The following is a 26,700-nucleotide window of genomic DNA, read 5'->3' on the forward strand; positions in this document are numbered from 1 at the left end:
ATAAATTAATTTAATTAAATCTAAGGGGAAAAAAGTATTAAAATAAGAAGTCTTTCTACCACTCAGCCAGGCAAGTTTCTCTTTTTGGAGGCAACTAGTATTAACTAGTTTTTTGGTGTGTATTCTTCTGAGAAGTATAGTCCATATGTAGGTGAATAAAAACATACATGTCTAATTTTTCATTTTTTAATACATAAGTGGTAGCATGCTAGACACATTTTCCAATTACTTTTTTCACTCTTATTTTGGAGATGAGAACATCCCTATTTGAAGCTATAAAGACATGACATCTAAATGTAATACTTTATCCTAGACTGGATCTTGTACTACTTTATTTTTTTCTGTTTTAAAGATTTTATTCATTAATTTATTTCATAGAGACACTGAATGTGCGTGAGTTGGGGGAGGAGCAGAGGGAGAGAGAGAATCCCAAGCAGACTCTGCACTGAGCACAGAGCCCAACCCAGGGCTCGATTCCAGGACCCAGATCATGGATCTGAAGTTCAGATCATGACCTGAACTGAAATCAAGAGTCTGAGCCGCCCAGGCGCCCTGGGATCTTGTACTACTTTAAAGGACATTACTAGGTCAACTGACAGAATTGGCATATGGATGGTAGAGTAGAGAAAGTATCGGTGTCAGTTTGCAAAGTTAATAACAGTACTGTGGTTATGTTATGTAAGAGAATATCCCTGTTCTCATAAGACATACTCTGAAGTGTTTAGGGGTAAAGGGCCATGATGTGTATAATCTGCCTCTAAGTGGATCAGGAAAAAAAAAATCAAATAATAGTTGTAGGGAGTATGCAAATGATGGATAAAATGTTAACAGTGTTTTAAAAAGGTATAAATGTATTCCTGGTATAATTTTAATTTTTTTATTTTTGAAATTATTTTCTTTTTTTTTTTTTTTTTTTTAAAGATTTTATTTATTTATTTGACAGAGAGAGACAGCCAGCGAGAGAGGGAACACAAGCAGGGGGAGTGGGAGAGGAAGAAGCAGGCTCATAGCGGAGGAGCCTGATGTGGGGCTCGATCCCAGAACGCCGGGATCACGCCCTGAGCCGAAGGCAGACGCTTAACCGCTGTGCCACCCAGGCGCCCCTGAAATTATTTTCAAATGAAAAGCATTTTCAGTTTTACCTCTTGTTTCACAACTGCTTAGTATTAATTTTTGTGGATATACTTTTATGTTTTTAAGCAGTTCCCTACTGATGGACATGTAAGTTATTTCCAAACTGCTGTTGTAAACAGTTCTTCAGTGAATAATTACTATACTGTTTGCACAGGTGGGAACTTGTCTGTAGGATAAAAGGGTATAATGCTTTATCTGTACATACAGCAACAGCACCTTAAAATAAGTCGTTGATGGCTAATCACCATTAAACCCTGGAGAAAGGAATTCTGGTTTCTACCTTTATGAACAAATTGATTACTTTTTCTCTACAGTGTGCACATGAAGATTGAGGAAAAGATCACACTGACTTGTGGACGGGATGGAGGATTGCAGAATATGGAATTACATGGCATGATCATGCTTAGGATCTCAGATGATAAATTTGGCCGAATTCGTCTTCATGTGGAAAATGAAGATAAGAAAGGGGTGCAGCTACAGGTGTGTAAAGGCTTCGGATAAGGGAGTATTAGGACTTCGGTTTGTTTGGGGCTCCTGGGTGGCTCAGGCTGTTAAGTGTTTGCCTTCAGCTCAGGTCATGATCTCAGCGTCCTGGGATCGAGCCCAGTGTCAGGTTTCCTGCTCAGCAGGGAGTCTGCCTCCCCTTCTCCCTCTGCCCCTCCCACCTGCTTGTGGTCTCTCTTGCTGTCTCTCTCTCTCTCAAATAAATAAATAAAATCTTTAAAAAAACGACTTCGGTTTGTCTGCCTAGCATAGTCTTTCTCAGCTGAAGTTTCTCACATGAACCACAGAACATAGAAAGTTAAAACTAGTGCCATTCTAGATGCCTAGGAAAGAAGTTAAGTTATTACATACAGTGGATACCTTGAGGCAGTAAATCTCTTACCAGGTGGGTTGAGAGCAACTGACAGCAGTTGTATTATAATAGACTTTTTTTTTTTTTAAGATTTTATTTATTTATTCAACAGAGACAGCCAGCGAGAGAGGGAACACAAGCAGGGGGAGTGGGAGAGGAAGAAGCAGGTTCATAGCGGAGGAGCCTGATGTGGGACTCGATCCCAGAAGGCCGGGATCACGCCCTGAGCCGAAGGCAGACGCTTAACCGCTGTGCCACCCAGGCGCCCCATAATAGACTTTTAATAGTGGAATTGAATGAAAGGTCATTTTGAAATCGAATTATGACTTCATACTCATTAACAAAGATAGAGATAGATGCTTACTTGTTTCTGTTATGCAAAGAGTGATTCAGGATATCGCTTAAAATACAGTTTTTTCAAAATGGCAAAGATTTTTTAAAGATTTATTTATTTTGGGGCACCTGGGTGGCTCAATCGGTTGGGCATCTGCCTTCGTCTCGGCTCATGATCCCAGGGTCCTGGGATTGAGTCCCATGTTGGGCTCCCTGCTCAGTGAGGAGCCTGCTTCTCCCTCTCCCCCTGCTTGTGCGCGCGCTCTCTGTCAAATAAATAAATAAAATCTTAAAAAAAAAAAAAACTTTAAAAAGATTTATTTATTTACTGAGTGAGAGAGAGAGCAGGAGTGTGCGTGAGAGTGGGGGTGGGGGGCAGAGGAAGAGGGAGAGAAACAGACTCCCCACTGAGTGCAGAGCCAGCCATGGGTCTCAAGCTTGGGAACCTGAGATCATGCCCTGAGCTGACGTCAGAAACTTAATCAACTGAGCCACCCAGGTGCCCCTGAAGGGCAATATCTGGTGGTATTTTTGAAAAGTTAGTAACACTAAATCTGTATGTTACCCCTACCTGGATATGTATGAAACTTCTTTGTATTATTATAGTTGTTTTCTCACATTTTATTTAAATGGTTGATCTTGTATTTCTTGTCACAAGAACAAAGCATTTTCAGGGAAGAATGTGGTTATTTTGGTCCGTTTTTGCCCCATAATCAGCACAGAGTTGTCTTTTGGAAGTAGTGCTTACAGTTTGTTTTGTTTTTTAAAATATTTTATTTATTTATTTGACAGACAGCCAGTGAGGGAGAGAGAGAGGAGGGAGCCCAATGCGGGGCTCGATCCCAGGACCCCGGGATCACACCCTGAGCCACCCAGGCACCCCAGTGCTTACACTTTTGAGACAACAGCTTTGCTGGCTCTTAAGTATATGTAGGCTACTGTTCAGGAGTTCTTTCTTTTCTCTTTTCTCTCTCTCTCTTTTTTTTAAAGATTTTATTTATGTGAGAGAACGAGTGGGGTGAGGGGCAGAGGAAGAGTGGGACCCCATCACTGGGCTTGATTCTGGGACTCCAGGATCATAACCTGAGCCGAAGGCAGATGCTTAACCGACTGAGCCACCCAGGCGCTCCCTCCCTTTTCTCTCTTAATATTACTTCTTTTTAAAGATTAGTCCATCTTAGTTGGCCTGAGTTTGAACAACTTTAGTGTTCTGGGCAAAATTGCAACTTAACTTTCCACAAAGCTCTTCCCTCTCCTGCCTTCTGACTGTAAGGCCAGGACTGCTACATGACCCAGGCGTCTGATCAGTAGTCTTCTACTTGGCTTGCTTGGCCCTACCATGATGTTTCCTGTGAAGTATTTTTAGAAAGAACTTGGTTAAAGGTCTTCAGCTTTTTCAGTTAAAAAATTATTAACTTATTCAATTACAAACAAAATGCCTTAGAGTTGAAGTTACTTTTTTCGATTACTATTTTTTAAAAAGCTTTATATATTTATTTAGTTTATTTTTTAAAAGATTTTATTTATTTGAGATAGTTGAGAGAGAGCACGAGTTAGGGGGCAGTGGGAGAGGGAGAAGCAGGCTCCCCACTAATGTGGGGCTTGATCCCAGGACCCTGGGATCATGACCTGAGCCAAAGGCAAACGCTTAACCAACTGAGCCACCCAGATGCCCCAAAAGATTTATTTATTTATTTTAGAGAGATCTCACGTGCACAAGTGTGGGGCGGGCGAGGGACAGAGGGAGACAGAGAATCTCAAGCAGACTCCCTGTCGAACACAGAGCCCCATGTGGGGCCTGATCCCATGACCCCAAGATGATGACCAGAGCTGAAATCAAGAGTCAGCCACTCAACAAACTGAACCACTCTGGTGCCCCCATTTCCTATTTTTAAAATGTCTTAAATCTTTTTAAAAGTCTTTAAAGAAGGGACATCATTCTTCAAATCAAAAGGAATTGGCATTCTTTTAGGTACTCTATTTCATTTTTATTTTTTTAAGGATTTTATTTTTATGTAATCTCCACCCAACATGGACCTTGAACTCAGAGCCCCGAGATCAACAGTTGCCTGCTCCACCGCCAGCAGAGCCAGCCAGGCACCCCATGGTACTCTATCTCAGATGTTTAGAATATGGACCATGTAAGACCAAAGGGAATTTATTTCCTATCTTACCATGCCTGAACCTCAGAAGTTTTCTTTTGCTTTTCATTTCAGACCCATCCAAATGTGGATAAAAAACTTTTCACTGCAGAATCTCTCATTGGCCTGAAGAATCCAGAGAAGTCATTTCCAGTGAACAGTGACGTAGGGGTGCTAAAGTGGAGACTCCAAACCACAGAAGAGTCTTTTATTCCACTGACAAGTAAGTGCTTCTGGCCAGTCCCGCTAAGCTAGTGTGCACTGAGAACTAGAACCAGCCCTGCCTTGTACGTGCTTGTCTTCAGTGCCAGAGCAAAATTCTTTTTGACAAAATGACTTTCTTTCAAAATGGGCTCGGTGCTGCGTTTTGTGTATTTTAATCACGAGCTTTCATTTTTTTAATAGCTTTAATTTTGAAACAGTTAGTTAGAATAGTTTAATTATATTAGGATGTTTAAGGCCTGCGGCTAGCTGTCAGCTTTGATTTGCGGTCTAAACTTTTCTCTACTCGTTTTCTAATATTTAAGAGTATTCCCGCTTTGCTTTGCTTCTCAGTTAATTGCTGGCCCTCAGAGAGTGGACATGGCTGTGATGTGAACATAGAATACGAGCTACAAGAGGAGAATTTAGAACTGAGTGATGTGATTATCACCATCCCGCTCCCGTAAGTGGTGTCCCCCACGTCGTCATTTTTTTTTTTACTGGGCTTATAGCAGTAGTCTTTTGGAACTTGTTTTGGAGGCAGCACTTAGGTGGCCATCCATTCTAAGATACTCTGCTTCTTAAAAAGGCCAGTTGTAAACGAAACCAGTTATAAAAGTCCACAATACTGTATGCACGTACGACATTGGGGAAACGTAATACTCTTGGAACAGAAATCAGGAGATGGAGAAGAAGGCAGTTGACTGCAACGGGGCACCAGAGAACTTTCGAGGACAGTGGAAATGTTCTGTGACTTGACTGGTGGTGTTTACAAGATTACATACGTTTGTCAAAGGGTGGTGAGCTGTACACGCTAAAAGGAATGGATTTTACTGTTTTTAAAACCAACTCAAAGCCTGTTGTAGTTCTAGAGCTGTGTTTCCAGATGTTGGGCCTGTGTGTGTTCTTGTAGTAATGAAGACTTCCAGAAGGAGGAGCCACTTCTCAGTCAAAAAAAAAAAAGGTCTTGGTTTTGTTTTGCAACTCAGAAATTGAATCTGTCAGACTGAATTTTTTCTTTCACTTGGCTCTCTAAACTTTCAGCTAAAGATGAGAGTATGTTTTCAAGGGAACTAGTGATTCTTGCCGGAGCACGTTTACATTAGTTTTCATAAATTTTCTAACAGTTTTATTAAGTATAACTGACATACAGTAAACTACACATATTTAAGTAGTACAGTTTGATACATCTTGACACGTATATACCTGTGAAACTGTCACCGCAATTAAGATAATGAAAATGTCCAACACCCCCAGAAGATTAGTTCCAGTAAGGTACTTATTTAGTTCGTTCGTTCCAGTAAGTTTTTAATGTGTGCTTAAATGGTCTATTTTCTGGGATCATCTGGAAATACTCTTTCCCTTAACTTTATTTCACTAGCACTTCCAGTGAGTGTGCCCTATTATTATTATCACCAATGAATCCAGCTCCTCTCCTCTACCTCTCAGTACCTGCCCCCCATGATTAAGTACAGGGTGTAATTATGAACACCCAATAAGTATATTCTTAGTGTATCTTTACTGTCATATCACTCAGTTAATTGTAGTTTTGTTTCCTTTGTGATAATTCAGATGTTTACATGGCCAGGTCTGGTTTTTTGTCTTTCCCATTTTTCCATTTTAAAAAAGAAGCTTTATTATCAATCTCTGCTTTATTGGAGTAACTGTCTTATTCTTCACAGCTTAGTTATTCTTTCAGAACAATAGACGGCTGCCTTGAACCATTGTAGGAACCTGGGTGTTGGTGACAGGTGTGGTTATTATTTTGTCAAGATTTATTTTACTAGGCTATTTTTAGGATGCCACAATTTTTAGGCCTCTCCATCTACCCTATAATTGTGGTTATGTTGGTTTCCTGTGTCTTAGTTCACTTTTGCAAGAGTCTCCAAAAGAGACCCTTCCTTACACAACATTTTACCCTATTGTCTAGAACTGATCAAATTTGAGAGATCAGAATTGGAAGAAGAGCAGAGAGAAGAAACATATATACAACTGGGACCATAGAATTGATAGGGAAGAGCTGATCATGTTTATCACCATTAAATTCTTTTCTTTGTCTGCCTTATTTACTCTGCCCCTAATGCAAGCATTGAATGGCACTGGTGAATGAAAAGATGGTAAATTTGCAGTGCATAGGAGTGGGTGACTCCGCCTATCAGCCATGTGTGGGGGTGCAAAGTTCATCCTAACTCTAGCCCTGGTTCTCTGGCAGATTAAGGACAGCTATGTGTCTCTTTCTCCCATCATGTTCACATTCTGGGCAGGGGTGATTGTGTTTTCACTTATCATAAAAGTCCACTTACTGGGACACTGGGTGGCTTAGTCGATGAAGCATCTGCCTCTGGCTCAGGTCACAATCCCCAGGGTCCTGGGATTGAGCTCTGAGTTGGGCTCCCTGATCAGCGGGGAGCCTGCTTCTGAACCCTCTCCTCCCAGCTCCTCTGTCTCGCTATCTCTGTCTCTCTCTCAGATAAATAAATAAAATCTTTAAAAAGAAGTCCACTTACTGGATTGTAAATCAGACCCACCAGCATCAGGTACAGGTTTTGAAACATTCTAAAATCTTTTGAAGACATCTTCTCAAAGGCCCAAATTCATCTCCATTCTAAATAACCACATAATGGTGTATAAGGTTTTGCACCACTACAGTCAACCTGTTTCCCCCCATTGTCACCTATAAAGAGAGCTGCAGTTTGTTCAAATTCCTTCTTGACAAGGCAACAAACCCTTGGTGCAGAATTTTTGGAAATATATCCTACTTCACATATTTGTCAGTCTCAGTCCCCTGCTAGGTCCAGATCTAATCCGCAAGCTGGAGCAGCCCGTGGATATCTCTGCCAGTTACCTGTGGTTGCATGTAATCTGTATCTATAAAGGCAGTGAGTGAGACCCTTGGCCAAGGTGCTAGGACTTTGATCCTTGAAGTTACTAGAAAGGCTCATTTTTTTTCTAGGACCATAAAAAAGTGGGCAGAATTTGAGGAGCATAATCAAATTTGGGACTGGTTTTCCTTGGCAGAGTTCTTCCAGCTCTGGACTGCTAAGGTGACATAGGTGTTTGTCATGACAGATCTGGCGTGGGTGCACCGGTGATTGGGGAGATCGATGGCGAGTATCGACATGACAGCCGACGAAATACCTTGGAGTGGTGCCTGCCAGTGATTGATGCCAAAAATAAGAGTGGCAGCCTCGAGTTCAGCATTGCTGGGCAGCCCAACGACTTCTTCCCTGTTCAAGTCTCCTTCGTCTCCAAAAGAAACTACTGTAACATACAGGTATCCCCTTTTAATCGAGAGCACATATGGAGAAAGTGGTAGGATGGATGCCAGATAAACAGCATGGCATCAAAAGTCAGAAAAGCTGGGAGGCTTGGCTGGCTCAGTCCATAGAGCATGTGACTCTTGGTCTTTGGGGTCATGTGTTCAAGTCCTGTGTTGGGCCTAGAGCTTACTTGAAAAGAAAAAATCAGAAAAGCTGGTATTCCCTGTGGATTCCGTTATTAACTCTAAGCGTATGATCTTGGTCAAATTCCTCTCCTCTCTAACTCAGTTTTCCTCTATAGATCAGACAAGGTAAAGAAATTGAATATGAATACATATAAAAGTATGTATGAATTGTGCAAGATTTATATCTTTTAGTTGCCTAATTTTTTAAAATAATCTCATACATTTTAAAAGCCATTTACCAAAACAGCCAACCCATGGTTTTATAATGCCTTTTATTTTTTAATGTTTGAAGTTTTTTAGTTTTTGTGTGTGTGTATGTTTGTTTTGTAATGCATTTTATATGTCACTTGGTTTGAACCCAAGGATGGAAAGTTTTGTTTTTATTTTTATTTATTTATTTTTATATTTTAAAGATTTATTTATTTATTTGAGAGAGAGGAAAAGGGAGAGAAAGAGCACGAGTGGGGGTGAGGGGCAAAGGGAGAGGGAGAAGAAGACTTCCCACTGAGCAGGGAGCCTGATCTGGGCCTCGATCCCAGGACCCTGACATTACGACCTGAGCTGAAGGCAGAAGCTCAACCACCTGAGCCACCAGGCGCCCCAGGAGAGTTTTTTATTTGGAAAGCAAGACTTCCCTGCAGAAGTGATTCTAATACAAACGGATACAATATTTGGATTATTCAGGGCGCCTGGGTGGCTTAGTTGGTTAAGTACTGACTCTCGATTTCAGCTCATGTCATGGTGTCGGTCCTGGGATTGAGCCCCGAGTCAGGCTCCATGATCAGCATGAAGTCTGCTTGTCCCTCTCCCTCTGCTCCTCCCCCCGCTCGTGTGCACGCATAGTCTCTCTCAGATAAATAAGTAAATAAATAAATAAATAAAATCTTCTTAAAAACCCCACAATATTTGGACTATGTTACAGCTTCCCTTCATTAATACAGGTCATCACGAGCCAGTTCTTTTACAGACCTTGTCCTTTAGATAAAATAATAGATATTTGTGAACTATTTCTTTAGATCATTATTTTTAACTCATTGTTCCTCTTGTTTTTGAAGTTGCATTATAAGGACCCAGTTTATATTGTCGTTTTCCCCTTTGGCTTGTTGATTTGCTTGTTATTGTGGCACTATCTTATCTTCCCAGATGGTCTCTATCTCTCCTATAAGTGCTGGGGAGGTTACAGTTTCCTTCCTCTGTAGGATAATTCCAAAAAGCACTCTCTCTCCACTCTCAGTTATTGGCATTAAGCCCAACAATATTGGAGTACAGGCTTGAAACCAAGACATGAGATAGAAATGGGTACATGTTCCTGTTCGGGACAATTCGAAGAGTAGGACTGTCTGAAAACCTCATTAGAAAATATAACCAGTGGTGGGATGCCTGGGTGGCTCAGTCGGTTGGGCGTCTGCCTTCTGCTTGGGTCATGATCTCAGGGTCCTGGGATCGAGTCCCGCATCGGGCTCCTTGCTCAGCGGGGAGTCTGCTTCTCCCTCTGCCTGCCGCTCCCCCTGCTTGTGCCCCGCCCCACAAATACATAAATAAAATCTTTTTAAAAAAAGAAAAAGAAAAAATATAACCAGTGGTTCAAGCATTGTATTGATGCCATTAGAGGCACTAGTGTTATAGGTAATTCATTAAACTAGACATTTATAATTAAAAAGATCAGATCTCATAGAAGGCCCCAGCCATATCTAGAGAATAAATGGGGTAGAGCAGCTTAATGAGACTTGGAGAGCAAATCAGGCAAATGAAGTTGAAGAGTTAGAATATTGCATTTTGGGTCGATATTAATTGATCAGCCTAATAAAATGTCTGTGAACTTCATAGTTTTTATGGGACAGGATCTGGGTAGTGGCCACTCATTCTAGATCTTTTACTTGATACCACTGTACGTCTCATGCCAACAGTTGTCTTTTCTATCTAGAAAGCAAGTTAATCGTGTTGGTGGGGAAGAGCGATGCTGTAAGCCACAGTTGTGAATTGAACTTTTTTAGTGTTTTTTTGAGTTATTTTTAATACTGCTTTAAGGTAATTTGATCTGTTCTGTCCTGAGAATTTAGTCAGCACCTTGGAGACTCACTCTCTGCTTTACCTCACTCTTTGTTTGTTTCCCTAGGTTACCAAAGTGACCCAGGTAGATGGAAACAGTCCCGTACGGTTTTCCACAGAGACCACTTTCCTAGTGGATAAGTATGAAATCCTGTAATACCAACAAGAGGGAACCAGAAAGGAAATTTTTCAAATTAATAAAGAAGAAGCCAACAGTGGCTGAAGAGTTTTTTCCAAATCTACAAGCCATTGGAGACCCATTTTTTCTGGTACAATGCACGATTCTCTGCGCGCAAGGACCCTCAACTCACCCTCAGTGTTCAAGTGTCACAGAGACATTATTTGGCAAAGAAAGACACAAACACAAAGGGAAAGGCTGCTGATTTCTTTGGCAGATTTTACTGGCCAGCAGGAAAGCACGCTCTCCAGAGAATGCCCCCCAGTTAAACAGCTTCTCTGCCTTTGCCTCATTGTTGCTTCTTTGTTTTAATCCCTAAATATGGTTACATTTCATACTTCGTTTTTTAAGTTTTCTGTGCAAATTTTCTTTTTTTCTTTTCTCTTTTTCTCTGCAAATTTCAATCACTTGTACTCCTTTCCTTTACCTTTAGTTTTTCTCTTTCTGTACCTTCAGTCAAGTGCCGGGGTCTTCCGTATACAGGCGTTGTATCTGTTCGGCACTCCTGGGACCTGGTTGATGTTATCCATCCTCGATCTTTGGACTGTACAGATGAACTGCTTAAGGGGTATGAGGTCTAGAAGTTAACAGATAAGGATGTACTTTGTCCTTTTCCTGTGTCCCCTCATCCCTCCATTCCTTTGCATGTTGTTTTCCTTCAGTTGTGCCCTTCTGGTTTCGAACAGTACTGTGAATCCCACTTGTGCCAGTAGTAAGACCACTGAGAAGCAGCTTTCAGATGGCACAGCCCCCACTTGCAAGATGCCTGAGAGGCGAATGGTTATGTCCAGCGAGGGCTTTCACATCCACAGGTAATCCTGTCTGCTGCTGGTGCTACCCAGGCTTCTCGTTCCCTGCACTTTGGGTACTTCAGCTAAAGCATAAGAGCTCATGGTCGTTGTGGTCCATTCACATGTCCTTGAATTCACCACCTCCTTCTTCCTGGCTCTTCTCTGTGTTCTCAGTCCTTTCCTGTCTTTCCTGTCTCTGAAGTCCTTCCTTTTTGTCCCTTAAGCCCTTTTTGTCGAGTGTCCTCATGCCCCCTCTCATCCACTACTTGTGCAATGGAGGAGGCTACATCAGCCAGCCCAGCGTTGGCTTTCTAACTCAGTGTTGCACTTGGTAGGGTTGTGGGGCTGCTGCTGCTAGGCCGCAGCCGCGGGGAGGTGGGGGGGAGAGGCAGATGTCGACGTGACCTGCTGCACTTCCAGCTGGCTCAAGAGGACCACTCCCCCTTGGGACAACATCAGGCCTCCCCTGCAAAGAGTGTACTGTCCTCGAGGCAAAGCAGTCACACACAGATGGCCATGGATGGAATTGTTTGCCAAAGAAATTTCTGGCCTTTCCCTTTCCCTTAACTGCATCAGGGAAGAATCCTTATCTCTGGCTTGGGTTCCACATGAGGTTTTTTTTGAGGAAGGGGACTGGGACAAGAAATCTGTCATGTAGTTAAGTAGGCAAGAAATCTTATTAATCCAGTTTTGTTTGAAAGTTGCTTGTCCATATGATTTTTTTAAAGTTGTTTAGGTTCACAACTTTTTTTTTTTTTTCTGAAATTACTTTTGGGGTAATATTTAAAATGAGAGACGTTTTGTAACCCTGTAAAATACATAGGGAATATAACATTCCAGTGTACACAAAGAAGGAAAATTCTTTAATCAAATAAAGAGTATTATAAAATGAATGTTTATATTAGACTCTTGACTCTCATACTTTGGTGTCTCCTTGCTGATTCGAGATAATGTAACAGGATCTAAGTTTAAAAATTAATGATATGTTTTTTTTAAGAGAAAACAATCTCTATCCGAGAGTACTGTTGCCTTCCCCCACATTACAGGTGCCGTGCCTCCGTGTGTATTCTCTGTCAGTGTGCGCGCGCGTGCACGCACACACACACGTGTACTCCGGTCGGTGGAGCTTTTGAATCTGATGCTACTTAAGGATTTTTGGTCTTAATTTTGTCAGAGGCAGTTGGAGAGTCAGAAACATGGGGCTGTATCTGTAAAGAATAACAGCGATTGGTGGTATCTCAGAGCATTCCCTTCCCCATTAGAGCAACGGCGGGCAGTAAGAAGTAAGTGATGACGGGGTGAAGGATGGGTGCGTGGGGAGTTCTGATAATTCCCTCAGAAAAGGTTTCCTCCCTAGTTTCTTTTTTCTTTTTTTTTTTTTTTTAAGATTTTATTTATTTATTTGACAGAGAGACAGCTAGTGAGACAGGGAACACAAGCAGGGGGAGTGGGAGAGGAAGAAGCAGGCTCATAGCAGAGGAGCCTGATGTGGGGCTCGATCCCATAAGGCCGGGATCACGCCCTGAGCCGAAGGCAGACGCTTAACCGCTGTGCCACCCAGGCGCCCCCTTAGTTCCTTTTTATTTAACTTAAACAGCTATTGACTGTCGTCAAATTGTTTGGAAGACAAATGACTCTCTGTATTGAATAATGAGTGAGAATGATAAAGTTTTTATCTTCATGGCGAAAGCTAAGAAGATAACCCCTGTTGGGGTTTTTTTTTTCTCCTTAAGAGAAACACAGCGTCTGGTCGGGGCGCTGGAGTGTGGCCTGGCGCTCAGACCGTCACCTAGTCCCGCGGAGCGCACAGCGCCAGGCCCCGCCCCCGCCTGCCGCCGGCCGCCGCCTCAGGTGGGCTTTTTGTTGGCCTCATGAGGGAGACTAACAAAATAATTAGATCTGACTGAGCATTCTGTTTAATGTAGGAGGTTTGTGGTTCCTGCCTTGAATTAATTAATTCCACACAGAGGAGGTAGGGAACACACCTCGTGGTCAGGAATTCCTTTCTAAAAAGATCTGTAATTCATCCACTCACAGTAGTTTCAAACCCCCAGATCTATCAACCCATGCATCTCTGACTCAGGAAGCTTTGCCCTCCAATTAATGTGAAGTTGTTCACGCCGAGTCGTGTCTGAGAGATTTCCAGGCTCAATACAGAGTAGCTTTTTTAAAAAGTTCACATCTGGTCGAGCTCATTGGAGGAAGACAGAAAAACAAAAAGCCCCCATCCTCAAGAAGATGAAAGTCTAACTAGAAGCAATGGCTGTACCTACTTATAAAGCCTTTTCCTCTAAGGTAGACAAGTGTGAACTACAGCTGGTGATATGCAGTGAGGGTGAGAAATAGGTAGGGGTCCTGCTTGTAGGCTGCAGAGGAATCTCTCAAAGCAAAAACTGACTTAACCCCCTTTACTATACATGTCTCATTGCAACCGTTCTCTCCCTCCATTCCCTCTTCTTGCCCCCTTTGGTAAATCTATTTGCAGCTATAGAGCTTTGAAACCCCTAGAGGCCCCACAAGTAATTGGGTGCTGTACATTGCTCTTACCCAAGGTTAGAAAGCCTCCCCACAAGTGTCAGTCTCCCATCTTACCCTCGGCAGTTGGGGGTTTACGGGAGCCAGACCTTTAGGAAGGCTATACCTTTCCAAATTAAGCTGTTGCCCACTCTCGAACACAAGAGATCAAGCGACCAAGCAGTTTGCAGAAGCAGGGGTCACTTCCCACTCCCCCACCCCTTACAGACAGGTTTTTTTGCCTTGCTGTTCATAGGACAGGGGCTAAATGGTTATTGAGGGCTTAGTCCAATTCTGGAAAGCTCCCATAAGCGTACCCTGTGTGATCAGGTTGACAACCAAACGGGCCAGTTGAAAAAGAGGCGTTACAATTTCAAGGCAATGAGGGAGGTGGAAATAGGTTTTGTTTCCCATTCTTTTGCCCAAATCAGTGCTTGTTCTTTTCAGCTCATAGGAAGGTCCTGAGCCTACACGGATGTAGACGAGACCAATCTTCCCCCACTTCCCAAACTGCCCACTCAGCTTCGGTGTCTCTTAGCTTCGGGTCTAAGCGTGGATTGTGCAATTTCTAGGACAAGCTGAGGAGAGCCCTCCTGCTGAAGAAAGGTTTGAACTTCTTCCCAAGTTGGATGCAGGGAGGAGTTACTTGGCGTCATTGCTGTCACCACACCTACACTAATGATGCCTGAGCTCAGGATCCACAGAGGGCCAGAAGGGATAGCTTTAGAAGATGTGACTCTCTGGGGTTCGCTTGCTGTGGTAAGCAGTAATCACCCCCTTCTGGGGCTGGAGGGAGCACAGTTGGAGAGGAGGGACAGGGGTGGGAAGAGGACCTAGGCAAAGGCAGGAGGGATGTGGAAATAGACTCCTGACATTCATAGCCAAGTGCAGAGGGCTTTCAAAAAGCCACTCTTCCTTCCACACCCAGCCTTTGCCCTCTCCCCCCTGCTTCCACTTCGGAAAGTCTGAAGCATGCTTGGAAAGCTGTTTTCTGCTTTCTTCTCTCTTCCTCCCCCTTTCCTGAGCTCCCAGCTGCTCGACCTCTTGCGTAATTGTGAGAGAGCACTGAGTTTTTTGATGGGCTCCAGATGTGCAGCGGGTGGGGGTGGAGGGTGGGGGTGGTAGGTCTGTAGTCCCCCGAGTGCTTTAACTGTGGGAACATAGGAACAGCAGGAGTGAGGACACATTGCACAGAGCCTTTATCATGGGGTCAGCTGGTCCCTGGGTGGGAGGACGGAGAGAAGTTGGGTGCTGTTTCAATCCCCTGCCTCAGCATCAGCTGCCTTGTGGCAGGCTCGATTATTCCCTGAAATTCCTCCTGACCAGGACGGTAAAGAAGATCTGGGAGTCGTGAAACAGTTATGTGAAAAGACTCTGAGGTACCCCAATCAGAGCCCCTTCCCTCAAATGCTAGGTCTTGGCACGGAGGATACCATGGCTTGGGTTTTGTTTCTTTTTCTTTTACCAGAATAGTCTGAAAATTACTGTTGTGATCTGCCTCATGAAAGGTGGCCAGAGTCAAAATACTTTCATGAGCCTCAAACAGTATGAAGAGAGGAAGAATAAGAGGCTTCCTCCCCATCCCCCAAATCCTGAGGCTTCCTGGTACCCCCATGCCTGGCTGGAGCCTTGCTTGTTTGACCTCTCTTAGCCACAGCTGGTAACTGCAAAGTGTCTTTCCCCTCCCCCCTCTTGTCCACTGCCTGGCTCCAGTCAGCCCCAGCCTCCAGCCGTGGGGGGCCCCCCTGCTAATGCTGGCCCTGTCAATGAGTGACCAAAGATTGCTACAGTTCAGCCTCCTGCTGTTCCAGGGTTAGGGAAAGAGAGCACAAACTAAAGCCACTGACTCAGAACAAGATATGTTCATCCCAAAGAAGGCAAATCGGTTTCTCTCTGCCCCAGCTGGAAGCCCTCAGGGATCCCTCTAGGACAGGTTAAAGAGGTCCAGCCTGGCTGAGGTCAGCTCCCTAGGGCCTCCCCTGTCAGTCTCCTGGGGCAAGAGCTGGCTTTGCAAGGTAAGGATCCACTGTCCGCGTTGGATTTCGGGGTGGGGTTGAGATGAAGAAAGACTTTACCCAGGCGCAGTTTCTAGACTCCTCTTAGGTTTTTAGTCCCTCCTTTTCTTCATTAACCCCCTACTCCTACAGAGATCCAAACTGCTCTAGGATGGTGTGCTCAATTGTCTTGTCTGTAGCTCGCAGGTGGTGGGAGGGCGGAGCTACCTGGATGGGGGCGAGATGATGATTCAGTTCAGGTTTCTGTGCTTTACACTTTGCCTGGCACTTTATGCCCCTTCTACCTCTCCTTAGAAAAGTCTGTGAAGCCTGATATGCAGGGTTATCAACCCTGTTTACAGCTCTTCATGGTAGGGCTTGGAATTGGCTGAGGAGGAGGAGGGGTGATGGGGTAAACCTGGGTCCCTTCAGCAGATATTTTCTGGAGGGCTCTGTGACCAAGAGATTGACTGGGAGCCACGGAGGACTCAGGCACCTCAGGTTTTAAAAGAGCGGGCGGGGGGAGAGAGTGAGAAATTATCAAAAACACCCTTTCAGAAGAGCCTTAAGGCCTAGGGGTGGAGGGTGGTCTAGGGGAGTCCGGAGGGGAGGGGAGGAGGGGAGGGGGGTGTGCGTGTGTTGATGGTAGCGGAGAGCCCAGCTGCAGAGAGGAACAAAGCGGGCGCTGTGCAGTCGGGGTGGGGGTGGAGGTGGGGGTGGGGGGGGAGGTGCTGCTATGGGAAAGGGTGGGTGGGGGGACCTTGGGCTCCAGCTTCACAAGGGCGTCTTCTCTGGCTGGCCTGGCAGGACAGGACGGGGGACGGGGGCGGGGACTGGGGGGCGGGACCTTCTCGCTCTCCTCCCACTCAGCGGGCTCCCAGGGAAAAGCAACAGTGTCCTCCAGAGCCTGAGGCCGCGGCGGCCGAGCGGGGCGAAGGAACCGGTGACCCACTCTCTCCGCGCGAGGTAAGGACGCTCTCTCCCACTAGGTCCGTGGGTCTTGCTGGCTGCGCGGCTGGGACTGGATAAGGGGAAGTCCCAGGGCCTGGCGGGAGCCCTCAGATCAGCTCTGGGCTGGGGGGCCCAGAAGAAACCGTGGGGGAGTTGGGGGCGCCCCAGGTGAGTGCAGTGGGGTGGGGGGCGGCCGAAAGGGGCTTTATGGGGGACCGGCTCCGCTGCTTTTCTGCCAGCTGCTTGCTGTTGCCCTCCCGAGCCTCTGTCCGCGCAGCCGCCAGAGGGGGCCCTCGCGCTCCTCCCCGGGAGGGACGCCGGTCCTTGCCCCATCCAGACTCTCCCGCGGGCCCCCAGACGGACTGCCCGGCGGACACTTGCGGGGGGCTCGGCCGCCCGCGCCGCACTCCTCCCACTCTCCGGCCGAACGCAGGACTGAGAGCCCTGCCCTGGGCGAGGGGGCTTCCCCGCGCCATCTCCGCTCCTGTCCCCGGCCAGGCCGCCTGGATGGACGAGGAGTGTGTGCGGAGTCCAGCCCGGAGGCAGTGGGAATCCGGGAGGGACTCTGGGGTGTGTTCAGGAGATGGGAGGCGCGTCAGGGGCCTCCCGAGCCCTCCTCCGAGGCCCCGCGTGTTTAGGGGTCCGGGAGGCCGGATGGGGCACCCTTAGAGGAGTGAGTCCCAGGCTCTTGCCACGCCCGCCGGGTCTGGATTCGTATCCCTAACGGAGTTCCCCGAGGCGGGGGCTGAGCCAGCCATCCGGGTTCCTCCGGGATGGGGAAGTGCGGGCGGGCGGGGGCGGTGGGGCCTGGGAGGGGCCGCTGGGCGCGGGGTTGCCGAGGCGCCCGCGGACGCTTCCGCCGGGGCTGGGGCGAGCGGGGGCCTGGCCGGGTGACCGCGCGGCCCGGCGGGGGACCCAGGGAGCGAGGGCGGGGCTGCATTCTGGGCCCGTTAGCTCAGCCGTCCCGGAGGCTCCCGGGCTGACTCATCGGACCGCTCGCACACAAACACAAGCTCCCCACCACGTCAGGCATCCCACGCAGCAGACACGCACCGCGCCCCAGCCCGCGTCACCCACGCGCCCGCCCGGCGCGGTGCAGCCCGAGTCTCGGCCGCCGTCGCACGTGGGGCAGCCTTCCGCACGCCTGGACCCGCGGTCCGCACGCGCTGCGCTCGCTGCACTCCTGGACCCGCCGTTCACCCGCGCGGCCCGCCGCGCTCACGCGGTTCCCGCCCGCACAGCCCGCCGCTGACAACCGCAGCCCTGCGCTCACACTCGCATCTCCCGTGCACCCTCGGCCCCCCTTCCCGCAGCGGCCCCGCGGGGAGCGGGCGGTGTCGCTGCGGCCGCCCCTTTCCCGGGCTGCGCAAACAAGCGGCTCCTTCTCCCTGCCCGGCCAAAGAAAGGCCGCTTGTCCGGCGTCCGCGGCGGGCGGGGCGGCCCAACACTGCGGCCTTGTCCCACCTGGGGGCCCCGGGCAGCATAGGCCCAGGGCCAGCGAGGAGCCGCGCCCTGGCGGCAGTCCCACCCCGCCCGCAACCTCGGAGAGGGGCGCTTTCCAGCTCCCCCATGAGAACCAGAGCCCCACTCTGCACTCCCGCCTCTCGCCGGCTCTGCCCCTCGAGCCTCCGCCGCCTGCCTGCGGTCCTGTCCTAACTTCTGGGCCGCGGCCTGCCCTCAGTCTCCCCTTTTCTTCCTTTGCCCTGGCTCCCCGCCCCTCGGTTTCCCCCCTCCATTTCCCTCTGAGCCTTCTAGGGCTGCCCCTGGCTGTCGTCCCCTTTACTCGACGACCTCTCTGTCCTCAGTCTCCCCAACTTCTTGTCCCCAGGCCCTCCACCTCGCTGTCCCTCCGTCTCCTCCCAGCTCTGCGTCCCCGGGACTGTTTCCCCGTCTTCTTCCCCTCCTGTCCATCTCCCCAGCTCTCATTTTCCCTCATCCCTCCGTCTCCGTCTTTCATCCCACCCCGGCATCCCTGCGTCTCCCCTTCCCCACCCGGCCCCGCCGCTGACCCCTCATTCCCCCCCTTCTCAAGTTCTCTCCGCCCTGGCCTTTCCACACCCCTCCCCGGCCCCCGCCCTCCGGGCTCCCAGCCTCAGTTTCCTTCCCGTCCCGACTCCTTCCCCTGCCGGCGGCCCTTCCTCGAGGGCGGATGTGCGTCGAGAAAGCGAAGGCGGCGGCGGGCGGAGAGGGTCTCAGCTCGGCCCCGCAGGCCTCGGCCGGCGGCCATGCGACGCCCTGGGCGAGGCCTCAGCTGGCCCCCCCGGCCACAGGTGAGGGCTGGAGCGGCCCGCGGGACCCCGGGGAGCGCCGGAGCAGGGCGCGGCGGAGGGCCGGGCTGGCGCTGGGGGGACTCGCCTGGGACCTTTGGCCGGGGGCCCGGTTTGGAGCCTGGACTTCCTCCAGTGCCTGTTGGTTGCAGCCCTTGTCGGCCCTCCCCGGGCCTCCCTTCACCCTAATTCGGTGCCAAGACCCCCAAGCGGTGACTCTGGACACCCACTCGGCGTAGAGGGCTGGGGACGGGCTGATCCCGCGTGGCCTGGATGCCCGCGCGTCCCCGCTGGGCGAGGGGGCCGGAGGGGCCTGGCCTGAGCGGGGTCACCCGCGGGAGCCGCAGCCTCGCCCACCACGGGGTCCCCTCCCGGCTCCCAGGCCTCTGCCGCGCTGCGCCCCAGGAGGTGCGCGAGGGCTACGGAGAGCGGAGGCTGAGCGCGGCGCCCCCTCGCCTCCCTCCTTCCCGGGAGCCGGCCCCGCACCGCAGGGGCCTTTTTTTGGCAGCGGGACCGGGCGGGGCGCTGGGAGTGGGTAATTACTGCCTGGGGTAGTGGGTAGCCGTGTCCACGGAAGCGGGTTGGCGGGGGAGGGCGCCCCGGCGCAGCGCCGCTTGGCCACCCGGGCCCGGGGAGGGGTCCGAGGAGCGCGCGCCCCCAGGCGGCCGCGGGGCAGCCCCTTAGTCGTAGCGCCGCCTGAGGGCCGCGGGGACGCGTCGGTCTCGTGTGGCTTCCACTTCCCCCGGGTTAGGTTTCTGAGCTGGGGCCACAGCCTCGAACCTGCTGATTGCTACCTCTTCTCTTTCTTCTCTTCTCGGTCTCTGCCCACACCTCCCTCCTCATCTCCCCTGTCCTTTCACTTCTCCTTTCCTCACTCTTGCTCCCCATCAGCCTTTTTCCTTTACAATCTTTACCTGCACTTGAAGTTCTTCGGTGTAAATAAACGAACGCGCCCAAAATCGGCCTAACGGGGATGGTGACGAATTTGACGGATAAAGGTGAAGCGACTGAATCGTTCTCATCTTGACGCGCATACTAACCACTGGCAGGTTTATGGTGCTTTGCGCGTCACAGAGTGTCATTTACTGTGATACCTGACTCTCCAGTCTTTTTTAAAAAACCGTTTTGTCGGGGCACCTGGGTGGCTCAGTGGGTGAGCCGTCTGCCTTCCGCTGGGGTTGTGATCCGGAGTTGGGCTCCCTGCTTGGCGGGGGGGTCTGCTTCTCCCTCTGCCCCCCCCACCCCACTCATGCTCTCTTTTGCTTGCATGCTCTCTCTCAAGTAAATAAATACAATCTTTAAAAAAAAAGTTTTATTGAGAATAACATATATATCATAAAATTCACTTAATTGAAGTACGTGTTCACTGATTTTAGAGTATATTTACAGAGCCGTGCCACCGCCACCACAGTTTCGTTTTTGAACAATTCCATCACCCCCAAAAGAAACCTTGTGCCCATTTATAGTCACTCTCCATCCTACCCTTAGCCACGGGCAAGCACTAATCCAGACAATCTTTTGTGAAAAAGTCATTATTCCACTTTTATAGGGAATGACTTGACACTCAGAGAATTTGAGTAACTTGTCCAAGATCTCACAGCTAATAAATAATAAAGTCAGGGTGAGAATTTAAGGCCCTTGCCTCCCAGTCTAAAGCTCTTTCCACTAAACGATGATGCCTTTCCTTCACCGTTATTGTTTTATTTTCTTACTCCCTCTTTTGTGTAAACTCCCCATTCCCAGCCCACTGTCTCACCTCTCTTCCCTCGGAGAAGGCTGCGGGATTTCCCTGAGTGGAAGGAAACAGTATTGCCGGCTCTGACCCTGGAAATTCTTCCTCATGGCCAGACCTCCTGGGGAGGTGCCAGGCCAGCTTGGAGCTTGGTGTAGGTTAACGGCCTGTCCCTTCCCTCTTCCCAGGCAGAGTTGGGGTGGGCCCCAGGCCCTATTCCGGTTTCTCTTCCGCCAGCTTGGGTGGACACAGTGACGGACGTGATGCCGTCCAGGTCCGGAAGGGTGGAAGCTGGGAGAGTAAAATTAGTAACTCTCTATGGCTGAGGCCCTTGGGCCCCACTGCCAGGGTTAGACACTCCTTGGAATGCTGGCTTCTGCCCCCACTTCCTCTCCAAGTCACCCAGCCCTGTGGCCCTGTTCGAGGGCAGGAAGAGAAAGCAGAGGGAAACCCTGCCTTCCCAGGTCTCCCTCCTACCTTGAGCCACACTTTCTTGGCTGTCCCCAGCCCCATGTCAGCAGCAAATGGGAAGCTTCTCACCTTAGCAAGATGGTCAAGGGATGGGCATGCAGGCACATGTTAGTTCCCAAAGGTCCCTCGCATTTCTCAGGTACCAAAACTGTGAGCCAGGGAGAACGGGATGGGTGGGAAGAGTTCAAGTTCTGGCTCTGGGATCTACTTTACCCTTAGTTCTGAAGCCCTAAGCTTCCTACAATACCAGATCAGATAAAGAACCCTAGAAAGCTGTATTCCTGTTATTAGTCACCACTGAGGGATTTTTCCCGATTGTCCGGGGGTGAGACTGCTTTCTGGGGAAGAGAGGGTGTAGGAGTTGAGACATATAGAAAGCAGGAATGGTTGAGTTTTTCCCGTGGTGTCTCCTTTAAGCAGACACCCTGTTGAGACCCCTGGGGAAAAGAGACAAAGGGAGAGGTGGAGAGGGGAAGGGTGCAGGAGGGCGCTTCTCCTCAGCCCTGCCACCCACCTGGGCGGGGGGTGTCTCTGGCTACCAGTGTCCCTGAGGGAGTTCCTCAGACCCCCGGCTTCCCTCACGGAGGCAGATTTTCCCCACACTACATCTGGCTCCAGGTGTCTGGGGGTCCTCTGCCTCCGAAGCCTGGCTCCTGGGTGTTGGAGGCAAGAAAGCCTAGAAGTGCAGGCTGGGCCTCTAGGGGTCCTTGGGCTTATGGTGGCAGGGGTCAGGGCGGGTGTGCACGGTGTCTGTGTGTGGCCGTAGACAAGGCACTGCCTTCCCCCCCCAGAAGCTCCTGAGCTGCCTCCACTTTCTCTTCTGCATGAGCCTGCTGGGAATGAGGGTGACTGGTACCGCCCCCCCACCCTGAGAGCCTGGCCACAGAGCCTACTCCTTTCCCTTTCTTCCCCTGGCCTCCCCACCAACACCTGCCTTCTGCTGTGCCCCCAGGCCCTCTGGAACCCCAGGACCATGGACGCTCTCAATAGGAACCAGGTCGGTGCGGGATGCAAGACCCAAGCAATGGTAAAGGTGAGTGGGGTCAAGGCCAAGGGGCAAGAGGGCTGTCGGAGAGGGTGGGTTTGGCTCCTCTCCCCACCCGTGGCCCCAGCCCTGGGATGAGAGCAGCAGCTCCTGTCTGCCCTTCCCCAGGTCCCAAGCCTATTAACAGCTAAGTCTTTATCTGAATCAGGTTAATTGGTTCACCCAGAATATACCCTTTGGAAGTCAGGAAGCGGTTTACAGATTGACCCTGGGCTGTGTCCCTCTCCTCGATCTGGGATCCTGTCCTCCATTGTGATTTAGTTTCACGGAGGCAAGCCATGGCCAAGGGGATGGCCACGGACAAGTCTGCAGGGACAAGTCTGCACCGGCCCTCCTCTGCAGCACCCCCTTCTGTCCCCAGCGCCCGCCTGCTCCCCTCGCTTTCTCCTTGTTTCTGTCTTCATAGACAAAGGGGCAGTTAAGCCAAGACTTGAGATAAATCCAGGGGGACGAGTTAGTGCCCTAGATTCAGATCTCATTACAATTTAGTGTAATACTGCTCCGTGCAAGGTTTTGTGCTGAGCCTTTCGACACCCTCAGAGCCCTTTGGAGAGGGCAAGCGCTGGAGAGGGTGCCGGTGTGACTGGGACGCGAGTGCTCAGGTTCTGGCCTGGAGGCTCTCACCATGCTCATCCCCCACCCCCACTACCTGCAGAAAGGGCCCTTGGACCTGATCGAGACAGGCAAAGGGCTGAAGGTGCAGACGGACAAACCGCATCTGGTGAGCCTGGGCAGTGGGCGGCTCAGCACGGCTATCACCCTTCTGCCTCTGGAGGAAGGTAGGTCCTGGGGGGCCCCCTGCCATCCCTCCGTCCTTACAGACATTCCTGCCCCGGATTCCAGGCACATGGTGGGGCCCTTCTGCCCTTTGTCCGCCACGTTCGCCTCCCCCAGATGTGGGGCCGTGCCACCCCACTCCACCAGCTTGCTTGCCTTGTCTCGGCCTCCCTGGACTGCCTGGCCCTCTTCGGTAGATAATCTAGCTCCGTTACTGGGATTAAAGATCAGTTTAGAAACAAGGAGGAGAGCACGGAAACAGGAGAGCCCACTGCTCTTAGCAACCAGTGTGGCCAAGAAGAAAGGGGCCCCACTGCCGGGCGATGCCTAGCATGGGAGCAGGGACCTGTGGAGCTTGGAGGGACGGAGGGACGGGAGTAGGGGAGGCCTCCCAAGATAAGGCCCTGGCACGGCCCCCCTCCTGCTCGCTTCTGCCTGGCCTCGCTTCTCCCCTGGCTGCACTTGTTGCCCTGGCGATTCCACATTCCCCACATTCTCCAAATACCAGTCCCGGGGGCTCTGCCAGGGGGAGCTGTGCGAGCTGCAGCACGGAGGGGAGCGAGGGAGGGCGAGGGTTGCAGGTGCAGAAGGTGGGGGGAGAGAAGAAGGAGAGATGGCAGATTTGGAGGAACAGAGTGGGGAGCGGGATGGAGGAAGAGGACTTGGGGACAAGGAGCTGGAGGTACTAAAGGAAGGTCTGCAGAAAAGAAGTGCCCCTTCTCTGCCTGAGCAGCCTGGACCCTCTGTGCCCTCTGGGTCTCCCCATCTGTGAGCCAGAGTTTTCTCTGCCTGCCCCGAGCTTCTACCACGGACTATCTCCACCAGGCTCGGGGACCCAAAAGGGGCGGCCAGTGGTAGGCAGCGATCCTTCGTGAAGGAGGAGGTGGACTTCCATTTCCTTTGCCGTCCTCCCTGCCCTGCCGCCTCAGCCTCTGACTCAGTTTGCCTTCTGTCTTCAGGGAAGACAGTGATTGGCTCGGCGGCCAGGGACATCTCACTGCAGGGTCCGGGCCTGGCTCCAGAGCACTGCTACATCGAGAACGTGCGGGGCACCCTCACTCTCTACCCTTGTGGCAACGTCTGCAGTATCGATGGGCTCCCTGTCCGGCAACCCACCCGGCTCACTCAGGGTAAGGTTTGCCACCCCTCAGCCAGAGGCGTGGGTCTCTGTTTAAAAGCCTAGGCTAGGGGCGGGGGAAGCCTGCTGCCGCGGTTGCCATGGTAACCGCCTGCCGGCCACAGAGCCGATGGGGTGCTAAGCTGCCTCTGGATGTGCCTCAGGAACATCCCAGACTCCTTTAGCATCCAGATGTGTCTTCAACCTGCTTCTCTGGTCACCTCCCCGGTGGGGGCGGGGGGGGGGAGGTTCTGATGACCGCATTCAAAGGGCAGGGGGAACGGTGGGGTGGCCATTAGTGATGGTTAAGGGGCAGCGGCGGAAGCAACAGTGAGGACAACTGTAGCTGGCGTGTTGTTTCAGGGTGCCAAGAGGGAGTCGCTGTGAAAAGACGCAGGGGTGGGGAGGGAGGCCGGTACCCCCTGATGGGGCCGGAGCAGAGGGGAGATCTGAGGACATGCTCCCTCCTGTTAAAATACCGTCCACAGTAGCTTTGGGGTCATGAATATGGTTACCATCCTGTTCCCCAAAGCAACAGGCCCTTCTGTTGTGTCAGGTGGCTCTGAAAACCGGGCCCCTAATTCCTATGGTGACCGGGCAGTTCAGTGGTCGGCCCGGGCGGCACTTTGACAGACCAGGTGCGTCTGCCCTGGGCATCCATTTATACAATGAATCGTCACATCAAGGGAGTGAGGAAAGCAGACTTGGGGTGGGGGGTAGGGATGGCATGACGCAAGGATGGGAGCTGTAGGCCAAGCCTGGCTCTGAGCAGGAGGACTGATGTCCTGCCATTGTTTTCTGGAGACCCTTGCCTCTTAAAGGCTGGAAACTCCTTGGCAGTGGAAATCCCAGTCATTCCTGTTTCCCTCTGTCCTTCTGTTCACATCCCTTAGGCTCTCCTTAGATGCTATGCCCTTCCCAGCTGACCCAGGAGACCCAACCTTGCCCTACTCCTTTCTTCCTGCCCTTGGGAGTGTGAGGGGGACACCTGGCTTCAGGGACACAGGTCCGCCAGCGGCAGAAGCAGGCAGGCCTTGGCCTCTTCTGGGGCTTCGAGTTCTCTGACTCCAGATGAGAGGCGGAACCCCCATAAACTGGGGCTTTGGCTGTGATGCCGTCTGGTTCCTGACAGCCCTGTTCAACCTCCAAGAGAACATCTTCCCCAAGATTTGGGTGTGTGGAGGCTCGCTAGTAGAGTAGCAAGGAGAGGGAGGGGCAGAGTTCAAAGAAGGCTAGAGAAGGAGCCCAGCCCTGCCTCGCCAGCCCCAGATCCCTCGCGTTGTGTGCTGTGAGCAGGGTGGAGGGACGGGTGCTCTCTATGGCCGCCTTGCTCATCTTCCCAGAGCATCACTAGCTCCCTGAGAAGAGGGCGGGCCTGGGTCAAGATGGGAATTCTTAGGCATTTCCTGTGGCCCCAGTGACCCCTAACTCTTCCCCAGCCAAGGGCCCACCCTGCCAAATATGTACCTCTTCTGACCCTAAACCCCCTTCCCTTTGGCTCCCTCCCACTCCCATAGCCTCCTTGTCTGGGCTTGCCTGTCTCAGGAGCTTGGCAGCCTGGGGAGGGGTAGGCAGAGGCACAAAGGAACGGGTGTTCTTCTCCCTAGCACTCCCCCTCCCCTGGGCTCCCGGGAGCTGAGGCTTTCCTTGTCTCATCTCTGGAGCACGGCACCAAGCCCAGCCCTGCCTGGCCCCACTCCGGACATTCTTGGGAGTGCGTTTCCCTGGAAACTGGGTGGCTCGGGGGTGCATGTGCTATCTCTGTGTGTCTGTGTAACTGGAGTGTGTTTATATCTCTCCGGATGTGTTTGTGACTCTGGGCTTGTGTATCGCTGTTTGTGTCTTTCCTCGTGTTTATGGACCAGCATGTTCACGTGGGGGATGGGGGTGCACGGAGGACTGACGGTGCCAGATTGTCCATGTGTGCAGTCCCGGGTGGATCTGAGAACTCGCCACGTGCCTATCTGTGGGCACAGGTACAAGAGAATCGTGTTCCCTGTCTTGTTCCCCTGACCCAGCCTTAGAGGAGGACCTCCTTTTTGAAAACAGAGGGCTACCCTACAGAGAACAAGGAGCCCGTTCTGGCTGGGCCGGGCCGTCCATAGATGCAACACGCTGGGCACTGCGCCCAGCCAGAGGCAACTTGGACAGGCGCATGTCATGAGGAGTAGAGATGGCAGTGACAGGCTCTTCCAGGAGGACCGCGCCTGGGCCGGGGGTGGGGGTGGGGGGCAGGCAGAAAGCAGATGCCAGCCTTTAGCTTTTGCTAAAGCTGTGGACACGGCAGCGTGCCATGAGGGAGCCGAGGGCGAGCCCGATTCCACCTCCATAGCCCGGTGTCCTGGCACATCTCACGCTGCCCTCTTCTCTACGGAGCAAGAGGTGGAGCTGGGAATGTGACCAAGGAAGTAAGAAGGAATCTCAATCGAGCCGAGGCTGCCCCACCCTGGGACCACAGCACCAGACCACATGAAAGCTCCGGGAGGGGACGGACCAGGGGAGGACCCAGAAAGCCACACAGCTCAGGGCCCAGGCTGTCTAGACAGTAGGTCCCCATCCACTCCCAGCATTTGCTGCCAGCCCAGTCTCCACGTCTCCTTCACTCTCTGAGCCCCTCATTGGTTGGTAGGGGCTTGTGTGAAGGCCAGAAGAGGGGGGCTCCCTGGAATGTGGCCGGGAAGCTGGGATTCCTGGGTAATCCAGC

The 26,700-nt window shown here is 51.0% G+C and overlaps 2 protein-coding genes across 35 annotated transcripts in view; both read left to right on the top strand.

The window, feature by feature from the left end:
• ARCN1 (archain 1) overlaps positions 1 to 12,021 on the top strand; it is a 27,067-nt gene extending 15,046 nt beyond the window's left edge. Inside the window, exons 6-10 of the mRNA XM_026505636.4 lie at positions 1,449 to 1,614; positions 4,540 to 4,687; positions 5,020 to 5,128; positions 7,735 to 7,939; positions 10,227 to 12,021. Coding sequence (XP_026361421.1) covers positions 1,449 to 1,614; positions 4,540 to 4,687; positions 5,020 to 5,128; positions 7,735 to 7,939; positions 10,227 to 10,316 — 718 coding nt within the window. The 3' untranslated portion in view covers positions 10,317 to 12,021. The remainder of the gene's footprint in view (positions 1 to 1,448; positions 1,615 to 4,539; positions 4,688 to 5,019; positions 5,129 to 7,734; positions 7,940 to 10,226) is intronic.
• Positions 12,022 to 15,443: 3,422 nt separating this feature from the next.
• Positions 15,444 to 26,700, top strand: part of PHLDB1 (pleckstrin homology like domain family B member 1) — a 44,469-nt gene continuing 33,212 nt past the window's right edge. For 5 of the 34 annotated variants that reach the window (XM_026505627.4, XM_048217152.2, XM_048217151.2 and 2 more), the window contains exons 1-4: positions 18,753 to 18,857; positions 22,010 to 22,090; positions 22,758 to 22,881; positions 23,839 to 24,009. In XM_026505627.4, the coding sequence (XP_026361412.3) occupies positions 18,813 to 18,857; positions 22,010 to 22,090; positions 22,758 to 22,881; positions 23,839 to 24,009 (421 nt within the window). In that variant the 5' untranslated portion in view covers positions 18,753 to 18,812. Of the gene's footprint in view, positions 15,658 to 16,506; positions 16,603 to 18,661; positions 18,858 to 22,009; positions 22,091 to 22,757; positions 22,882 to 23,838; positions 24,010 to 26,700 lie in introns of those variants that run through there. The other 29 variants (XM_057317003.1, XM_057317004.1, XM_048217160.2 and 26 more) reach the window with 14 other exon arrangements.

Source organism: Ursus arctos, unplaced genomic scaffold (genome assembly GCF_023065955.2).
Source record: "Ursus arctos isolate Adak ecotype North America unplaced genomic scaffold, UrsArc2.0 scaffold_22, whole genome shotgun sequence".
Lineage (NCBI taxonomy): Eukaryota > Metazoa > Chordata > Mammalia > Carnivora > Ursidae > Ursus > Ursus arctos.